The 20,264-nt window shown below is 39.2% G+C and overlaps 1 protein-coding gene across 13 annotated transcripts in view; it reads left to right on the top strand.

The window, feature by feature from the left end:
• Positions 1-6,800: 6,800 nt before the first annotated feature.
• Positions 6,801-20,264, top strand: part of CADPS2 (calcium dependent secretion activator 2) — a 364,417-nt gene continuing 350,953 nt past the window's right edge. For 6 of the 13 annotated variants that reach the window (XM_081957016.1, XM_081957023.1, XM_081957020.1 and 3 more), the window contains exon 1: positions 6,801-7,310. In XM_081957016.1, the coding sequence (XP_081813142.1) occupies positions 6,963-7,310 (348 nt within the window). In that variant the 5' untranslated portion in view covers positions 6,801-6,962. The remainder of the gene's footprint in view (positions 7,311-20,264) is intronic. The other 7 variants (XM_081957018.1, XM_081957026.1, XM_081957024.1 and 4 more) reach the window with 2 other exon arrangements.

Here is a 20,264-nt window from a genome sequence, read left to right as displayed (position 1 = left end):
CCAGCCCTACTGTGCACAGGTGTTTCAATCTATTTGGACAAATGGAATGGTAGCAGACCAGGGAGAATCAGAGACCATGCTACTCCAGTTGCAGTAGCAAAGTAATCATTTAATATATAAAAGCTGTCAGTAATGTCACTGATTGCAATGTAACCTCATCAGCTACTCTTCCTGCTGCCATTCACTGTGGTTCAGGGGAAAACCTCTGTACTTGCAGCTTTTGTCATCTGTATAGGGAGCCATGGTGATGACCTTGAGAAAAATATTCAGAAGCCATTAAAACAACAAAAAGTGTGAAAGCATTCCTTGAGCCTGGGAAAGAAAATAGTATTGGGAAGAGATTCATGCTGGCCCCTTCCTGACTCAATGCGGAAGAATAGGTAGAGAAGATTTGCAATATTCTGATAATGTAGGCTGTCTTCTAATCCTCTTGTTAAATGGGCTTCCTGATTTGGACAACCCCCAAAGGGATTCATCCTTAGTCTTTTCCATTCACATTTTTCAAGCTAACCACCTAAGTAGAATATGAGGATGCTCATAAATATGCCACATAGGCATTCATAGGAAATAAAAATGGCGATTGTTCAGTATTGTCCAGTGCTTTGCTTAAAAGAGCACCTGTATAAACAGGGAAGGGGGAAAAATCAAGGTAAAGTTATAGGAAGCCCTTAGGGGATTAAGAAGACTCTGAAAATAAACTCTGCAGTTGCACTCTGAGAAGCGGTGATTTCTGACTCTGTCCATCATATCAGTTCTCGAAAATAGGCAAGCCTCTGACAAGAAACCATTTTGTGAAATACAATTCAAAAACTGTCTGTCTGTCTGTCTGTCTGTCTGTCTGCCCGTCCGTCCATCCATCCATCCATCCATCCATCCATCCATCCATCCATCCATCCATCCATCCATCCATCCAAGGCTGTGTGTGTGTGTATGTTCCAGCATAACTCTGGAATGCCTTTAGCAATTTCAACCAAACTTGGAACACAGATGACTTACTCTCTGGATACAAATACTGTGGGGGTAAGACACCCCTAACACCCTAGGGATGTGTGTTCTGTTAAGATGCAGCCTGTTGTGCCTTTAAATGGTTTCTACTGTACTGCCGTAAAGTGCTTCTACTGTACAGCAGTGGATTTGCCATGGTAATGGCTTCACAGTACTCCAAAGAGGGCTGACTCTGGTAAGGGGGAAAATCCAACATTAGAAATCGCATTTAGTCCAGACATTTCCCCCCTATAAATAAATACCCGGCAATGCCAGGTTATCGGCTAGTTCTCTATAAATGTGTTTATCTGCAGTTCAGGTATCCTTATGGGGAAGTCCAACTCTACTAATCATGTACTTTAGAATCAATTGAAAACTTATTTCCCAAATTCACATAACATAAATTTCTAACTTTTTAAATTAAGATGCTGAGTTTGAAATTGTATTAACATTATCAAGGCCATGAGGTTTTTTTTTATTCTCTGAGTTACAATTCCTGAGTGCTGTTATTTGCTAAAAAATAAAAATAAAAAGGAAATTACCTAAATATCTTAATGAACAAAAGCAAACCCCCCCCCCCCCGAGAAATCAGTTAACACAGTTAGAGCATTCAGCAGCTTAGGAGAACTTAAAACCAATCAACTGATAATCAGCGTGAATCTATCCAGAAATATCACATTAGTTAGTTTTCTTCCTAGGTTGTTTTACTTTCTTTTTGTTACTTTGAGGTAGCAATCCACCAGTGATCCTTCCACTTATCTCGGAGTTCGTGTGGTTGAGCTCGGTGTATCTTATTTTGGTATCTATATCTATATCTGTATCTGTGTGTGTGTGTGTGTGTGTGTGTATACATACATACATACACACACACACACACACACACACACACACACACACACACACATATATATATATATATATATATATATATATATGAATTGCCCTTTAAATTCTAAGAATATTTTGCCTTTTGCCATTGACAAGTTCAATGAAATAGGACATGGTTTTACTTTTTAAGCACTAAATGCTCTCTTACCCTAAATATTTCTTGATATTTCATTTTTTATTCAGGGAAAAGCTCCACCTGTCATTCAATTCATAAAGGCCAATGAGCTCTGCTTGGGTAACCTACTGAAAAAAGATCTGTCAGCAATTTTTTCCTGATGTGGCTCCTGGACCTTTCACCCTTCTACAAGATGCAAAATCTCTGCATTAAAGTTTCTCCAGTTACAGCACCATCATGCTGAGAAAAAGATTCAGCTTTTGCATTTTTTTTTTCAAAACAGAATAATAAGCTGTTTCTCTGATATGCCCTTACCAGCATCTTAGTTTTTTTCTTTTCTTTGCTAGCCGATTTTTTGAACTTCTGGGTCATCTAAAAATACTTTGCTGTTGCTATAATTTTTCCCTGATTAATTTTCCAACAAGGATAATTCAATGACCTTTAAAAATTATGAGTAATGTTGATAATCATAGGAAGCCATAAACTATGGTTTACTACAGTCAAAGCTGATACCAGCCAGAGTACAGAACAAGTCAAAAAAGTAATGCAAGATCAGAAGACATGGAGAGATCTGGCCCATAGTATCAGTAAGAGATGGACATGATTGAATGGATATCATCATCATCATCACCATCATCATCAAAAGTGAAGAGTGATAAGAAGAAAAGCATACAGATGTTCCTTTGAAGTATATCTTTAACCAGAGAAAAGTGAAAATAAGACTTTATTGTGAATTTATGCTTAATCTTGTAAAAACCTTCCAAGCCAGAGCAGCAGTGTTTGTCAGCTGGAGATAATGGCACAATCTCAACAGCAGAAAGAAACTTTAAGTTTGCAAAAGATATTGTTAGAAATTCAGAAATTATCAAACACATTTGAGAGGACGGAGAAGTTGGAAAATCTAGAGCATCTAATAGTAAAATATGATGAAGAAGTTGGAGATGTTTATCAAGTGGAAAAAGTGGAGGTTAGAGTCCTAAAAACTGAAGAGAAAAATGACTACAAAGAAATTAAATCTGCTGATATCTATGGTGATTGGTTTGTGTCTGGAAATAGAAAGAGTGGAATACGGAAAGAGGAATTAAATGGAGGGAAACTCTACCCCAGATGGCAAGATACAGAAGAAGAAAAAATAAAACAATTTATGGATTTAAAGAGAGAAATTTTGTTAGCAACATCATTGAAAACACCACTGACAATTAAAGATAAGCTGATTAAAGAAACAGAAGAAGGCCATCAAAATTACATGAGAGACTTAATAAGCAATGAGTTGCAAAAAGGAGTCCATACAAATTTGATTAAGGAGATAATTAGAGGACTGATACCACAAATGGCAGAAGACATGAGATTGTTTTGCTACTGGAAAGATACAGGTTGATAGATGAAATGGCATAATCTAAAACTAGTTAAACTTGGTGAAATTTAGTGACAATAGATATAGTTAAATAAATAATTGATAATGATAATAATGTATACATATGTATTGCTATGATAAGTAATAATTGGATATGAATATTGAATGTTACCTATGAAAGGAAGATTAGAAATTTTTTTGGTTATATATAAAGGTTAATAAAAAGATCTAAGTTAAATTTATTTAAGTTTTGTTTATTAGGGGGGAAAATGTTATGATAAAGGACAGAGTCAAATAAAGGAGGGATAATGATAACAAGGTATATATATGCATGGGTACAACATAAAAAAAGTGGATGTAAATAGTAAACAGTGATTTGGAAAGGAGGATTAGAAATTTTTGTTACTAAATATTATGGATGTTTAGCCAGAATAGGCCATAAGGATTCAGTATTATTGGAGAATATTAGAAATAGCAAATGAAATGCAAGTATGTGGTTATGTTTTAAATCTTGATATATTTTATGATGAAGGACGTTTAAACAATTATAGTCAAATGAAAATGGAGGTATGATGATGGTAATATGTATAAATTTATCTGAGTTAAAATACTTGAGTTAACATGAATTATGGTTGATGACTGTGGAAGAGATGCACGAAAGCCTTTTGTAAACAGCTGATATACTTTTTACAGTATGTAAAGAAGGAGGATTCTTTGTGTTGTGTCTGTTTTGAAAATTTAAAATAAAAAAAATTATATATATATAAAAAAGTGAAGAGTAAAAAAGATAATATTGATGGAGATAAGCCAGCTGTATTCCCAGGGCGATGTGAGGAGTGCAACAGGTCCAAAGTAATCTGAGAGAAAGATAGCTAAGATAGCAGTATAAGAGGTAAGGGAATAAAGCATAGTGAGACCAGCAAGACTGACCGCCCCGAGTCCCTTTGGGGAGAGGGAGCGGGTTATAAATCTAATAAAATCAAATCAAAATCAAATCAATCTCACTATGTATACCAGGCCAAGAAAGTAACTTCAAGTGAAAGCTGAAACTACAGGTTAAAACTTCTTTATGAAAATTGGCCTTAGTACCAGAATGTTTCAGGTCTGTTTGTGTTTCATGCTCTGGGCTAGATTTGGCTTATCTCTGTTAAGCTTTACCATCTATAGCAGAAGTTCTCTACCTTAGCAACTTTAAGATACGTGGACTTCAATTCAACATACTGGTTGAGGAATTCTGGGAATTGAAGTCCACGTATCTTAAAGTTGCTAAGATTAAGAAACGCTGCTTTGCCATGAGAAAGATGTTGGATCACTGTCCAACTTTAGGAATGATTACTCCTCATCTGTAATGTAATGCCATACATTACATTTTTCAGTGACTGTTTTACATGAACTTTATTTAAACTGAGGTTGAAATTCTTATTTCTCAAATATCTGCAATGTAGCAGGCTAGAAGTGATTCTCCTTTGGATAGAGGGATAATTGCCACTATCTCTTATTTTGTTACAGACTGATCTGTTTGAGGTCAAATCTCCAAGTTGTTTTCTTAACAACTAGACAACCTGTGTCCTGTTGGGTCATCATTACAGAGACATTTCTTTACCTAAACAGAGAAATAGAATGACAATTGGCCAAAAAAGCAGTAGGAACAGGAACAACTTCCAACTTCCTGCCAGCTTTCCCATTAAGTTTGCTTGTGGGAAGCTGGCAGGGCATATCAATAATGTCCCTCCCTCCCTCCCCTCCCTTCCCAGCAAGTAGATAAATGGCTGCTCCTGGGTGAGGGAACTGGAGCAAGGGATTGTGAAACTGGCTGGGAAACTGTAATGGAATGTTGAAAATGAAGATCATGTGACAACAGCCAGCTGCACTAAAGCAGTCACAATGTCTTTAATTTCACTCTCTCAGGACAGAGATTTGGGACACTTTGTATAAGTTAGCCTATTTGTAGTAACATGACTCAAAAACTGTTGCCATATGATGCACCATTTCGCCTAGGTAAATGTCATGACAAGAGTTTTAGTGATATATAGATAAGAAGGTAATCTCTAATTCAAATGCTTGAATACTTTTCATATTTTTGTTTTTAAGTCATCTTCTATTACCTGGGTGCTATCCTCCTACTATGATATAAACAGATTTTATCTGGTATTAATAATATAATCAGGTATTTTTCCAGGCCTATGGAAATTATGGATGCTTCTAACAAGATCATCCCAGACATAAAGACTTTGGTCATCTTATTTTGCAATGTAGATGTAAAAAGAGCACATCTTCTTTCCACTATTTTGTATAGTGAATAAGGCAAATCCTTATGGGAGATGGCACTGAATCAGCAAAGGACAATCAGTGTTGATACATTTTTATATTATTTTAATATTGCTCTGATGTTTTTTTCACTGGGAAAGAATGGAAGCTCTTGAATTAAATGTGAAAGCATAACAAATGGTGGGATTGGTTAGGCTGCAGAACTGGGATTCTGAATTTCACTGGTGGTGGAATGTCCTAACTGCCCAGAAGATTCAAAATCCCTATTTTCTGTTTCTGAGCTTTGCAAAGAACTAGCATCGTTTTATTTCATGGCTCAGAAATATGGAATGAATTCTGTGACCCTTTGTCACCTCTATTCACAGTGCACCGAGGACATAGAGAGAGAGAGATGCTGTAAAATGAACACACAGATCTAGCAAACCTCTTTTTCCTACAATCCTAAACTCAATTCAGGCTAAGGAATGAACTCCAGTGAAACCACTATCGAAAAGACAGTGTATCTAGCTGTATCTGCTCAATAAACAAGCAGCCTACCGGGAGAGGGTCCTGTGTGATGGAGAAAGGCTTTTGTCTACAATGTCCCACTAGAAATAAACTAATTAATTAAAAGGCAGCCAAGCTGTAACGGGAGGTACTGAGGGGCCCTAAACAAAGCAACTGAGGTTGGTTTTGGGCTAAGGAGGCGGTGAGTGCCGTTCAGACGTCAAAGCCGAAAACGGTGCCGCAGAGGCGCCAGCCCTCTCACTCGATGCCCGGTCTTGCCAAGGCTGGGGGCTCTACAAAACCGGCGCTCCTGCCTTACGCAGTTGTCGGATCCAGCTCGCTTCACAGGATCGCCTGGCTTATCTTCCAGCTTCAAGATCTTTTCATTGGCGGTCCCAGCTCCGGCCCCTCCGTTCGCCCAGAGAGAAAGCAGCGAGGAGGCACAGGACGCTCTCCCGGCGCTGGGGCGGCCGCCAGAAGGCCAGAAGGGCGGACAGAGCGCCGACCGCGAATGGAGAAGCGCGATTAGCATTCCGTTCCACGTGTTGCTTGTTGTGGGCGCCACAGGTTTCCCACCTGTGAGTCGCGCGCTGCTCTCCGCTGGGCGGAGCTGAGCTTCCCTCCCGGCCTCTGAGGGAAGTAGCGACGGGCCGGGCCGGCCGCTGATAGGACCCGGTCGGAGCTGTCCCCAAGCTCGACCCCTTTCGCAAACTCCGCCTTTCTCTTTCGGCGCCGCTGCTGGCTGCCTGGTAGGAAATAGTCGGGCGTGGAAGCTCGACGTGTCCGGAAAGGTGTCCGCTGCTTTGGCTCCAGGGCGCGTCAGCTCTTCTTTTTCGTCCTGCCAAAGGTGCGCTCCGCCCGGGCACCATGCTCGACCCGTCCTCCAGCGAGGAAGAGTCCGACGAGGTGCTGGAGGAAGAGAGGCGGGACCTGCTGGGGGTGTCCGGCGGGAGCGGCCCTTCGAACAGCTCCCCGCGAGCCCTCCCGGCTCCCAGCCGGGATGCCGGGCGCCAGGGCAGCGGCGGCGGCGCGGCGACCCGGTCGGTGAGCCCCAGCCCATCGCTGCGGAGCGAAGGCAGAGAAGAGCAGGAGCGGCTGCAGAGAGAGGAGAGGGAGAAGCGGCTCCGGCTGCAGCTTTACGTCTTCATCGTCAGGTGCATCGCCTATCCGTTTAACGCCAAGCAGCCGACAGACATGGCCCGGCGGCAGCAGAAGGTCAGCCTTGCCAGCCTTGCCCCCCTCCTCTCTTCTCCGCAGCTGGTTTTGCGTCCCATTGGCTTTGTCCCTGCAAGATCACTTACGATCGTTTCCACCTAGGGTTTGGGGGGGTGGGGGAAGGAAAGGCAGCCGGTAGCTGACCGGTGAAGGCTGGTTTGTGTCGATTGTTGCGTCGGATTCCTGATCCGGGGGGGGGGATGGCGGGGGAGAAGAGGGCAGGTGCAGTTTGTTAACGGCGAGTCCGGAAGAATTTTATTTTCAGGAACTTCTAGGGTGGCTGGATCCGGGGATTGCCGTCCGACGCAGGATCTCTTCCACTCGTCCTGTCGCCAAATCCGTTTCCTTGGTCCAAACAAATAGGCTTTTTTTTTAATCCGGGGGTCCCTGGCTCCTGAGGAAGCGGAGGAAAGTAAAAATCAGGCTCTCCGCTGGCGGACGGCATTGTTTCTTTTTCTTGCTTCCCGCAACAGGTTGAGTTGCTCTTGATTACTTAAGTAAGCCAGATGTCGCCGCGTTTGCAAAAGAACCCAGGCTAAGGCAGTTCCTGTCAGTCGCGGTTGTTTGGGGGATAAACAAGCTCTTTCCAGAATAATCTTACATGTTTGGCAGTAAGTCCCATGAGCTCGGTTGACAGGACCAGGATTGAGTGCAGAGGCTTTTTGAGAAAAAAATAACACAAGGTTCCTGTTTGGTATGAAGTAGGGAAGCTCCAAAAAGTACAATATGCTGGCTGAATGCAATCGTGGTAAAGACTGCAATAGTAGAGACCATGCTGTAGTTCAGTGGCCACTTTAAGCCTGGAGGAGTTCAACTCCCAGAACTCCCAGCCAGGGAATTCTGGGAGTTGAAGTTCTCCAGGCTTAAAGTGGCCAAGGTTGGAGACCCCTACTTGAGTTAACAATCAGGATTGAGAGGCAGTTGGTTCAACCTTCTTGGAATAGAGTTTTCCCTAAAGTAAATTGTGGCGAAAATCCGTAATCTAAGAGTAGTAGCTTTCATTTGGCATAGCCACATCTCAAAGTGGCATTGACTGGAATAACTCAGTCCTTTTTTTTTTTTTTTGCACGGAATTCCTAATTGCTCGGAATTCCTTTCTCCTCCCTGCTTTTTCTCATTTTTCTTGAAGCAATTCTTTGTAGTGAACACGGTATTTGTCTTCTATTGGGCCAAAGCAATGGAACAGTACTGTTTAGAGCAATAGTCACTTGTTTAGTTTGGATACCCTGTGAAACATTTGATCAGTAAAACTTTGTACTGTAATGGAACAAAATTCATATATGGGGAAGAATTTAGAAGAAAAAAATCTTCAAGATGGTGAATTTCTTGATAGCCACAGTAAAAGGGTTCTCTCCCTCTCCTTCTCTTTCCCTCTGCCTCTCTCAATATTCTGCTATTTTATTATTCCCTGAACAGCAACTAGTGTGTCCTTCAAAACTTTGGAACAGCAACATAATTTTCAAACTCTAATGTAAATTCGGTTGTCTTTGTGTTACCTTCCATTTCATTTCCTCAAAGTAAATTGAATTCTTCTTGCTTTTCAGAAGCTAAATCCCACCATAGCAGCAGGTGAGGTTGTGCAGGGCAGGGGGAGGGCATGAAGAAATGAACTTAGAAACATTATGTTTAGATTGATCGTTCACTCTGTATACTTTACATACACCTGCCATTCCTTCTCTGGTATCTCAGAGAGAGGGCCTGCTATATAAACAAGTTTGGGCAGATGCCACCAGACAAGCTAGACAATGTGAAAAAGGGACTTCGCGTAAGAGAGGGTGCTGTGCTAGATGAGTGGAGAAATCTATAAATTGTAGTCCCAACATTGTAAGGTTGTTTTAAAGTTCATAAAAGTAATCTTTCTCTAGCCTTTGGACTGTGTTATGAACATATCAAAATTACCCCGTATGTTCTAAATAGATCTTTCCAGCGGTCAAATTCTGCCCAGGTATCATTTTTTAAGCGCTGCCAATCTTTGATTCTAAACCAATATCAAATTCTTTATTTCATGTCAAGTAAAATTAATCTAAGGAAACAGAGAATGACAAAAATAAAATGAACATTTTTAGAAGAAGATAACCCCCAAAGTGGTATGCGCACTAATAATCTCCAGGCTTGATTATTGACGCATGCTCTGCTGAAGGCTGTCTTTGTTTCTGGTCTGGAAATTTCAGTTGAAACAAAACTTGACAGCCAGATTGGTCTCAGGAAGAAGCCAGAGAGGCCAATAAGGCTAGTGCTTAAAGCTTTACATTGGCTATCAATTCCTTTCTTGGCAAAATACAAAATGCTGATCGTTACTTGTAGAGGGAAACCTGGCTTAAACCCAGGCTATTTGAGAATGCTTCCTTCTCTCCGAAACTTGCACATTGACTGTGATCATCTCAAGAGGTTTGTGTATGCTGGAGCATATCTGATGGTGACTGTGACTGAGTTTTTTTGTGTTGCTGCTGTAGCTCTTTGCAGTAGACTCCCTGCAGAGATGAATGATGTGACATCTCAATTTGATTTTTCTTTTTCTTTAAGCCATTAAACCCAGTATGGGCTTTTAAACTGCTGATTTTAAGTTCTAATTTTAAGAATAAATTTGACTTGGTTTTTCAATTTGCTTTTTAAGTTTTATTTAATTGTTTCAAGATTTCCAGTTATTTTAAAAAACAGACTTTGTTAGTCAGTGGTGTAATAAATCAAATAATGCAATTTCATTGTCAAAGTAATTTAAGCTCTCATCTTGTTGGGTGAAAAAACTTCGACACTTTAGCTCAGAATCAATAATACCTGTAATTCAGGAACAATGGCTTTTATATTCCCTAATTAATGAGCTCGAATTTAATAGCCTTGGGCACTTATATTTGTCCTGGCTACATTAATATTTGTCTTGCAATGAAATTGTATCTATTAACTGAAACTAATTGTTCAGTTAAAATCTTGCTTAAATGTTAGTATAGGGATGTATATATTTATATTCTTCAGAACCTATTTTCTCAGAACAATTCAAACTCTTTTCTGTTATTTCAGGTGCAGGTTCACTGAAAGGGCTTTGAGCACTATCGTAGCCTTACTGGAATCCAGATCTTTTGCAAGGATAGATAGCCACATTATTTAATCATCACATTTATTTACATGTTAATCTCTCAAAAGAATTACTCTGTGTGGCATACAAGACTATAAGACAGTTAACGTATAAAAACAATTAGTACTTTAAAAAATCACAAAGGCCAAGAGAGGAAACAGATGTTAACAATGATGGAACTACTTCAATACCTCTTGCTCATTCTTAAAGGTCTCCAAGCCTGATGACATCACCAGGTTTTAGGGGTCTTGCAGAAAAACAAAAGAGATCGACCTAACATTGAGGAAGTGGGGTAAGGAGATATTCCATAAGGCGGCATAGAAGGCCTGCCTTGTAGACTTGCCAAGTGTAGTTCCCTAGCAGATGAAATTCATAGCATGCCTCTTCTGCCAGATCTGATGGGATGGGGAGATATAATGGGGAAGAGAGACTGTGGCTCAAATAGTGAATGAAGCAGATATTGCTTGCTAGTATCAAAGAAAAAAAAATCTTAGATCTGTTTTGTGAATGCAAAGCCTATTGATATTATGTATTTTGAATTAACAGAGTAGCTTGGAATTAATCAAATAGCTAACCAGCAGTCTTCCAGGAGGGCATAATGCTCCTGCAGTTGTTAAATGAGAAACATTGATTTAAACAGCTTTGAATGTGTTTGTGTGTGCGTGTGTGTACACAAAAAACTATTCTAAAAAAATTCAATAAAATTATTTTTTAATCAAACTTATTTTAATAAAATGCTTTTGGAGTAAAATCTATCTAAAGATAGATTTCTATTTAAGATACATAAATAGTTTATTCAGCATGAAATGGAGCTTAGTTATGTAGCATGAGGCTGTATATTCTGCAACATTGGGACTGTCAGAGAGTCAACAGCGGGTCAGAAGAGTAGCAGAGATGACGGTTGCTCTTTAAAAATTATGATTTAGATCGAATTGATTTAAATTAAGCCTTATTACTAGTGATTTAAATTGTGATTTAAATGGACTTGATTTAAATCAGATCCACCCTAACACACACACACACACACACACACACACACACTTTTCAATTACTCCAAATGCCATATGCGGTCTGAGGTCTGCAAACACAACACCCCACACAAAACTACCATCGAGCTGTTATATAAAACACTTGATAGCAGCTTTGGGATGCACACACACACACACAGGTTTTCCTCATTGAATGGTCACTTATACAGCGACTGTTTGAACTTACAATAACACTAAATGAGGGGGACATGACAGATCCCGATAGTTGCAGCCTTCACAGCATCCCTGCTGTCAAGTTGTCAAAATTTGGATGCTTGACAGCTGGACTGCAATTACAATGTAGCAATATCCTGCCATCACAGGACTGCCATTTGTGATCTTCACTGCCACTTCTGACAAGCAAAGTCAGTGGGGAAGCCGGCAGGACATTGAAAATGGTGGTCACATGACTATGGAACACTGCAATTTTAGGATTTGCCTAACAACTGTCAAAAGTCAGAACTGCAGAGGATCTACTAATTCAGCTCTCATAGGAGCCTTTTGTTCTTCTGCAACATGCTGATTACTTTAATATAAAATGATCTAGTGCATAGCTATATTAGAAGTGATATATTACCTATGGTGTGTGTGTGTGTGTGTAATATTGAAGCATTTCTAATCCTTCAGTCTTTTCCCAATATTATAAATGTTCAGTTTTGCTTAAAGTTGAAAGGTGATCCTTGGTCCATCTGTAATGTTTGTCCACAGATATGAAAATAGTTTTTTTTAATTTCACTTCCGATTAGGTGAGCAATTGATCATGGCATCCTTAATTTTTTTTAAACCAACATCAGAGTATAGCTGGCCTGATAATGATTTGACCTTCTGTTGGAGTATCAGCACTGTATTTCAATTTCTAGTGCTGGAATTGAGGTCTGACCTAGACTCCTTGAATGATAAAAGAGGTGGCTGTGTCATAAGAGAAGGCATTTCTATCTTGACACCACCTTTTTCCTTGGCACAATACAGGTTTGAAATCTGCAGAAACAATTTTGGGGTGTAGAATATTTAGACAAGTATTTCTCATCCTTGGGAATTTTAAGATGTATAAACTTCAATTCCCAGAATTGTTCGCTGAGAATTCTGGGAATTAAAGTCCACAGATCTCAAAATTCAAAGGTTGAGAAACCCTAGTTTTGACTTTTGGACATGGGGACATTTTTTTAAATTATATGTGACATTTCTGATGGATATCTGATATGGTTGTCTATTTCCTTCTTCAATCCTGAATACAGAACAACTGCATGATTTGCACAAGATGGGAGTGATTTGCACAAGTGCAGTGTCTATTCAAGATGCACATTCAAACCATAATAACACCGAAGATGTGTTGTGAAACCTGTGAACTTTTTCTCCAGGGTGTTCTGATCAGAGATAGCACTGACCATAATTGATTGGTGAAGAAACTCCAAGATTGGATTTCAGTGCACATGTTGACTGGGATTGGAAAGGCCATATTTGAACTGGTCTCCTTGTCATTTCTAGTCATATATACTAGGACAAGGGTGTCAGAACTAGATTTCATTGAGGGCCACATCAGGGTTGTGTTGTGACCTTTGCAAGGCATGGAGGCATGGCCAGAGTGTGGGTGGCCAGCTTGATGTCACTCATTGAGGCTCTGTTTTTGGCCACAAAGGCCCTTCCGGGCTCCGTTTTTGGCTACAACAGCCCTCCCGAGCTCTGACTTTGGCTGCGATGACCTCCTGCTGCCCTCTGCCACCAAAAAAAGGAGCTCAGGATGGCCGCATGGGCTGGACCTTCCAGGGTGGGCCCATGGACCAGATCCAAGCCCCCCGCGGACCAGATTTGACCCCCGGGCCTTGAGTTTAACACTGCTGAACTAGAATATAATTTATTCTAGAATATAAATTTTGCAGTAATGTATTGTTAAAGCAATGCTTTCATGATTGATGTTGAGATTAGGATTCCACTTCATAACAGATTGGCAACTGGTTTGATTTCTTTGGGAGTTATATCCAGGGGATGCCCTGTAATATTCCATTTGGGAGCTATTAGAATGGGAATAACTGAAGCTAGGGTATTGCCATACTGCAAAAATAAGAGCTAACACTGCAATTAGACATTGAAGAAGCATCTGCCTTTAGTTTACAGCTTTGACTACAGAAGGACAAGTTCTGGATGTTTTACTTCAGTGGGATTGCAGCTTCATCCAGAATAAAGCATTTTCCCAATTCCTAACTAAAAACCACTAATCAATAGCTTAAATTTACTGACACTCACTCAGCCCATCAGTGTTCCAAAATAGCTTTCGGACACCTTCGCAGACTATCCTGATTCAGTAAAAATAGAGAGCTGGATGTCATCAAGATCTTGATAAGCCTTAATGGATTTGTGTCAAAATGGAACATTGAAATTGATAGAAGTATGGATTAGAATGTTGAATGTTGAATGTTGCTGATCTTGTGCTATCTCTCTTGCCAAAAACACTTTTATTATACAGCATTGACCTTTTTCTTTCCTAGTTAGCTAAAACTAGTTTTAATTTTTCGTAGCCAAAATTACCCTTTCATTTTTATGAAGTCTTCTTTCTAAGGCAGGGGATCTAGAGGCTGGCTAAAATCTTCTATTTATATTTTCTTCAGTTGTTCATTGCTTGGTAATATATTTATGAGAATGTGGTGTGTGGCTAAGGTATCAGGCTAGAAATTGGAAAACTATTGAGTTCTAGACCCACCTTAGGCACAAAATCAGTTGGGTGATCTTTGTCACTGCGTTAATTGTTTGCTAGCTGAACTGAAAGAGTTACTGCGCAGGTCATAGGTCTTATCAGCAATGATGTACTGCGCCTGCTCATCACACATTCCAGAGACTTCTTTCCTTTTGATCTTTGTTCGTCTTCAAGAAGGCGGACAACATTTGTTCTTGCCAAAATGTAACAATTAGATAGATTTGTTTTATTTCAATTTTCTTATTTTTGTATTAAAGTTTGTTTTCATTAGAACATGTTCTCGGGTTTTATTTTATTTTTCGCTTCTTGTGGATATGCTGTTTGGAAAAGCCATCGATTCCTAGACCTCATTAGCTCAGGGTGAAATTTCCCCTGACAATCTTGAACTAGACACTTTCCCTCAGCCCTAGGAAAAGGAGGCAATGGCAAACCACTTCTGAAGAAAGTGGTCAAGAAAACTGCAAGGACTTGCCTGGCCAGTCTGTGAGAATCGGACTTGATTGAATAGAAGAAAAAACTATTTACATGAATGTTTCAGTGGACTTTTAATTGAATCATATGTCTATGGAGATTCTCAGTCACCCAGGTCATAGTTGTCCAGCGTTCTCGTGAAAAAAAAAACTTCTTTGGGATAATTGAATCATATGTAATCAAATGGCAAAACTGGAAAATAGGATAAAAATAATGAAAAGAATGCTTCTGTGAAATATTTGTCTTTTCAAATGAGTGCGATCTATAAGATAAAACTGGATACAATGCAATATTCAATTTATTAAACAATACAGAATGCAGCAATAGAAACTCAGGTAAGTGGTAAGACTTATCTCTTCTTAATCAATCTCAATACAACTTGGATTAGAGTGTGATTAGTACCTTGGATGAAAGGCCAACCTGGAAACCCAAGTTATATGCTAAGATTGAAAAACCTCCTGAATGGGTGAGAATAGCAGACTCCTATATTATTGCTGAGAAAATTATGTATAGATGTTCATGAAGGCATCAAGTGCTAAGCATAACACAAAGAAGATATGATGCAATTATAGACTAATTTCTCAGTTTTCTCCATAGTTCACTGTTTCACTGTTTCAGTTTTTAATCTGTTGCTTCTTCTTACCCCTTTGGAAGAGTGTTCCTGTCTAAGACCATTTTTATTAATCCTCCAACATTTTTTAATTCTTTTTTTCTGGGGTGTTGGTGGTAGTGAAGAAGGGTTGGGTTACCTTTCAGATGACAATAAATAAAGTATGTTTATGTTTTGTCGTAGGCCTCTGTTAGCAGATTTATTTCAAGTACATACCGTTCCAGCTACAAAACTAAGATATTTATATTTTGACAATGTCTTTGGGCACTTATATAAGAATAAATTATACTAAATAGTTTATACAGCTGCTTAGAATTCTATTATGTATTCCTCCTAGGAGATTTTTGCCCTGAAAAATTATGTAAAATGTTGAAGTAAATGAATAAATATGACAAAGAGTACACTTGTATATAATTAGCCATGAACCAGCCAATTTGTTATGTTTGAATCCTCAATCATGTAGAGAGTTATCATGGATAGAAGACACTCTGCTCTAGAGAATAGAATAAGCTGAAAGGGACCTTGGAGGTCTTCTAGTCTAGAAAGTTGAATGGAGGACTTCTTCTTTAAGTGGAGGTCTTCTTTGTCTTAGAAAGCTACAAAAATCTGTAAAGCTAGGCATACTTCTTTCATTATGTCCTGCATTTCCCCAGCATTCCTCACATTTATTATACACTTGGTTCTAATTGTGCTGCACTTAATATATTATTGACACATTCCATCAAGAAAGAAGCAATACCTATTAGGTGATATTCTGCGAATAAGCAAGTTTTTCTTTTCTTCAAACAGACATTTTGCATCTCAGTCATTTTTGCCCTCCAAATCCCATCCAACCTTTTTTTTAAATTTAGTGACACCTATAGATTGCACCCCACTAAGGGAAAAATTGTGTCAGTAAACACACCTGCTTCCTTGCACAATGGTTTTGTAAGCAGTTCTTGCTTTCTGAACGGAAATCTGATCTTTTCTGAACAAGGAGCTTTTAGTCATCAAAGAATTTTTCTAACATTGACACCCTTTCCTGAAGGAAGTGAACACCCCACTGAAGTAGGCATGGACACCACAGGAATCTGAAACTCTTATAGGAATCTGAAGCATTCTCTCATAGAACCAGAACACAACTTGATTCTCATTTCAACTTTCATATCTTTATTTTTATGAAAATAAACAAGCTGATGCCTGCCTTATGAAGCGAAGTATTTTATATCCTGAGATCACTAACTTTCTGCTACCATCCTGCACCTGGTAAACTGTACTGCTGCCTGGAACTTTGCATTGCTGCTTAGACATGTGGGCTCAAATAAATATTCTCAGGGGGTCCCTGAGGAAATATTATGTATCTGCTACATAAGTCAGCCATTGGGAATGTTTACAACAATCTGTTTACGAGTGTTTAAAATGATCCACTTCTGTCCCATAAACTGTTAGTGGCCTTGCAGTAAACACAGATCGAGATTATGCCAGACCTTTAGCCACCAAGCACATTGGACTGCTGCACTCCTCTTTCCACAAGGATTCTCAACAGTTCTTTAGATATTATATTATGTGTCAAGGCCCTGGTCTGCACGTTGTTTTTTTTTTAAAGAAAAGCATTTATTTTATTGCTGGTAGTAACTATCTTTTGCATCTGAAACTATTTGCTTATTCAGCATGTTCTGATCCTATGATCTGCTTGATAATCTTTATTGAAAAGGCCACAATTCTTAGGTATGTTGGTGAAGTCTCGATGCTGTTAGACGTGAAGTTCAGTTTCTCCTTTACCCATCGGCCTCAAACCGATGGTGAAATACAGAGGATAATGCAATATCTTTTGGTGCCGTGTAAACTGCCAGTAAGACAAATAGCCTGACCTTCTCTCTATGGTTAAATTTGCTGATAATAATTGAGTTCTTTCCTCAATTCAGGTATCATTCTCCAGGCTATTTATGGCTGCCACATACTCTTTTCTACATGTATCTCTACCCTTCCCAGGGCTCCGTTTTTCCCAGAAACTACAAGTAATGCATGCTACCTCACGGAGCAACTTGATTGTTCCAAGGCGGCGTACAAGCTGTCTTGTGTTCCTGGGATGCCTCTCGCCTTCAGTTGTGTCTTGCCTCCATGCAACCAATTAAGAAACTGGATACCAAGTTTATTTTGTGTACTTACACAGATAAAATCTGCAGCTCACAAACTGTGATGGTATATAGGAATGACCTTAGGAGACAAGAGGAAGAGCAAGAGAATGGACAACTAGCATGTAATGGACCACAGAAGGAAGGAGGGTATGGGAAACATTTCGGAAGGGATCCTCCCTAGTTTTCCAGAGAATAAAAGGAAAGGAGAAGGTAGTACTTTGATATTATCCCTTCAAGGTAATCCAGATAAAAAGTACAACAATGAATACTAGTTCTATTTCTATTGTAAGGTTACATTACCATAATCTCAAGAGCTTTACTCCTCTCCTTTTATTCTCCAGAAAATGGGAGAATTCCTTCTGAAATGCTTCTCATGCCCTCAGTTTCTGTGAGGTGAGATACCTTTTACATTTCAGTTGTGTAGCCCACAGCTCTTCCTTCTATGTCTCAGAGTTCTTCCCATGTACAATTATAGAAGATCCCAAAGAGACTCTAGTGCAGTGGTTCTCAACTTTCCCAATGCCGCAACCCTTTAATACAGTTCCTCATGTTGTGGTGACCCCCAACCATAAAATTGGTGTCTCGGTTCCTAAGACCATCAAAAATATGTGTTTTCCAATGGTCTTAGGTGACCCCTGTGAAAGGGTTGTTCGACCCCCAAAAGGGTCCTGACCCACAGGTTGAGAAGCAATGCTCTAGTGCTTTCTGTTCATTTTATGACCATCCAGACCACTTATGGTAGCTTTAGGCAACTATTCAGAAAGGTAGACAACAGTTCTTCACAATTCAGGTGATGCTTACCATCTTGCAATTTGTTGAATGCCTCTGTCAACCTCTAGCTGGTTCATGCTAAAAGCTTTCTAATGTGATTAAATATATTTTTTTCTTTTATGAAATGTTTGGTAGGTATTGAAGTGAAAGCCCCGCATCAGCTTAAAATAAAACACATTTTTGACAGAATACTTTTTCTATCTGGATTGATAAAAGCTTGAAAATGCTTTCTGTGGGACTACAACACTTTATTTTATGAGTTAGGGTTTGCTAATGAACTAATGCTAATTGTTTTGAAATGCAATGAGTGTTAATTCACTTATCTTCCTTTGGATGCCAAATGAGGTCAGCTCTGCTCATAATTGGGAAGTAACAGGTCTACCAAGAAAAATTGAGTTTTGAAATAGCAGTTGTCACAGAGCATTGGGCTAGTGATTTGCTTTATTTAAATAACTCACATTTCAACTGACTTAATTCCTGCAACTAATTATTTCCTATTTCATTTGGGAAGCACATTGCGAACAAAATATCCGGTTAATTTGAAAATTTATTTGTCGTGACAAATTGTTATTTTTTCCTTCAGTTAGTTTATATTAGGTATTTTTAGTATCTCCTTCTTTGGTCTAATGTTGTTGTTGTTAGTTGCAAAGTCGTGTCCAAACCATTGCAACCCCATGAACAATGTTCCTCCAAGCCTTCCTGTCCTCTACCGTCCTCTGGAGTCCATTTAAGCTCACACCTACTGCTTCAGTGACTCCATCCAGCCACCTCATTCTCTGTCGTCCCCTTCTTTTGCCCTCAATTGTTCCCAGCATTAGGCTCTTCTCCAGTGAGTCCTTCCTTCTCATTAGGTGGCCAAAGTATTTGAGTTTTATCTTCAGGATCTGGCCTTCTAAAGAGAGTCAGGGTTATATTATAGGGCCTAATATTATATCATGCCCAACTTAAATGGAAGATGGTTCAGTGAATTAATAAATCGAATACAATAGAATATAAGCTGATCTATTTCTATTGATGAACATTGTATTTAGCTTGTATTGGGGAATTAACAACTTATGGGTTGTTATTTCTGAGACCTGACAGAATGCAAAGCATTAATTTACTTGATTAAAAGAAACCCCTTATTATAAACAATTCTGGGAGCTTTTACATAATAAATAGTCAGAGCAATAAAATAAAAACATTATATATTTGCAGGAAAACATACATAATGGCAAGAGCACGCCTAATATTTTGTATTAGGGCCTGAGAGAATAGCCAGCTTTTCACAGTTTCTAAGAGAAGAGACATGCCCAAGGCTCCAGTGAGTGACACGAGATGTGAGATATGTCCGGATTTCAGCTCCCAGTTGTTTATAGTATACATCAATCATTTTATTATATAGGAGGCTGTTTTTCACTAGAAGAGGAAAGACACATTCAGTATCAGCCTAGTCCTATGATGGATAGTTCCATAGAAATGCCACTCCAGTTTTTGCCTCCTTGGTTTTGCCCCCTTTGGCAGTGTCAGGTATCTGCTCTCATAATCTCTAGTTAACTAGCCCCAAGTGGCTTTATACATTGCACTGAATCATCCTGTGATTTGCTTTGTTAAAGAAACTGTGGCTTTGTGTGGTACTTGAACCTCAGCCATTATCTAACTCATTTGGATGATGGCATATAGTGAGACATTCTTCTCCCTTACATATTATTTGTCCCATGTACAGATATTCTTTTTTAAAGGTTTATAGCTCAGACATTTTATTTTCCCTTCGGCTTAGTGAGACATTCTTCTCCCTTACATATTATTTGTCCCATGTACAGATATTCTTTTTTAAAGGTTTATAGCTCAGACATTTTATTTTCCCTTCTAACTATGGTGAAAACAAAGCAATTCCATAGCTATTATGTGATGCACTGCTTCCAGTGCCTGGGCAGGGAATATGCAAACAATCTTTCATTCCAGAAATCAGGTATCCTATTAATGTTCTGCCTGCTAAGGAGGATTGTTAAATCTTTCAGAAAATGTATTGCTCTTGCTTCTTATGCCACATTGCCTCATAGTGCCTTTGTAGTAGTAGGGCATTCACAGAATTTTGAATCTATTCAAGGTGTTTTTTTGTTTTTTTTTTACAAAGAGTAAATCCATAATTGGCTGTCCTGGGATATCATAATCATTAGAGTGGCCAGTTGGAAGCCGCTCCATAGTAGTTCAATTCT

This window comes from Natrix helvetica (genome assembly GCF_964273705.1).
Source record: "Natrix helvetica genome assembly, chromosome: 6".
Classification (NCBI taxonomy): Eukaryota; Metazoa; Chordata; class Lepidosauria; order Squamata; family Natricidae; genus Natrix; species Natrix helvetica.
Note: the sequence above shows the minus strand (reverse complement) of the source record. Positions and strands in the feature narration are given on the sequence as shown.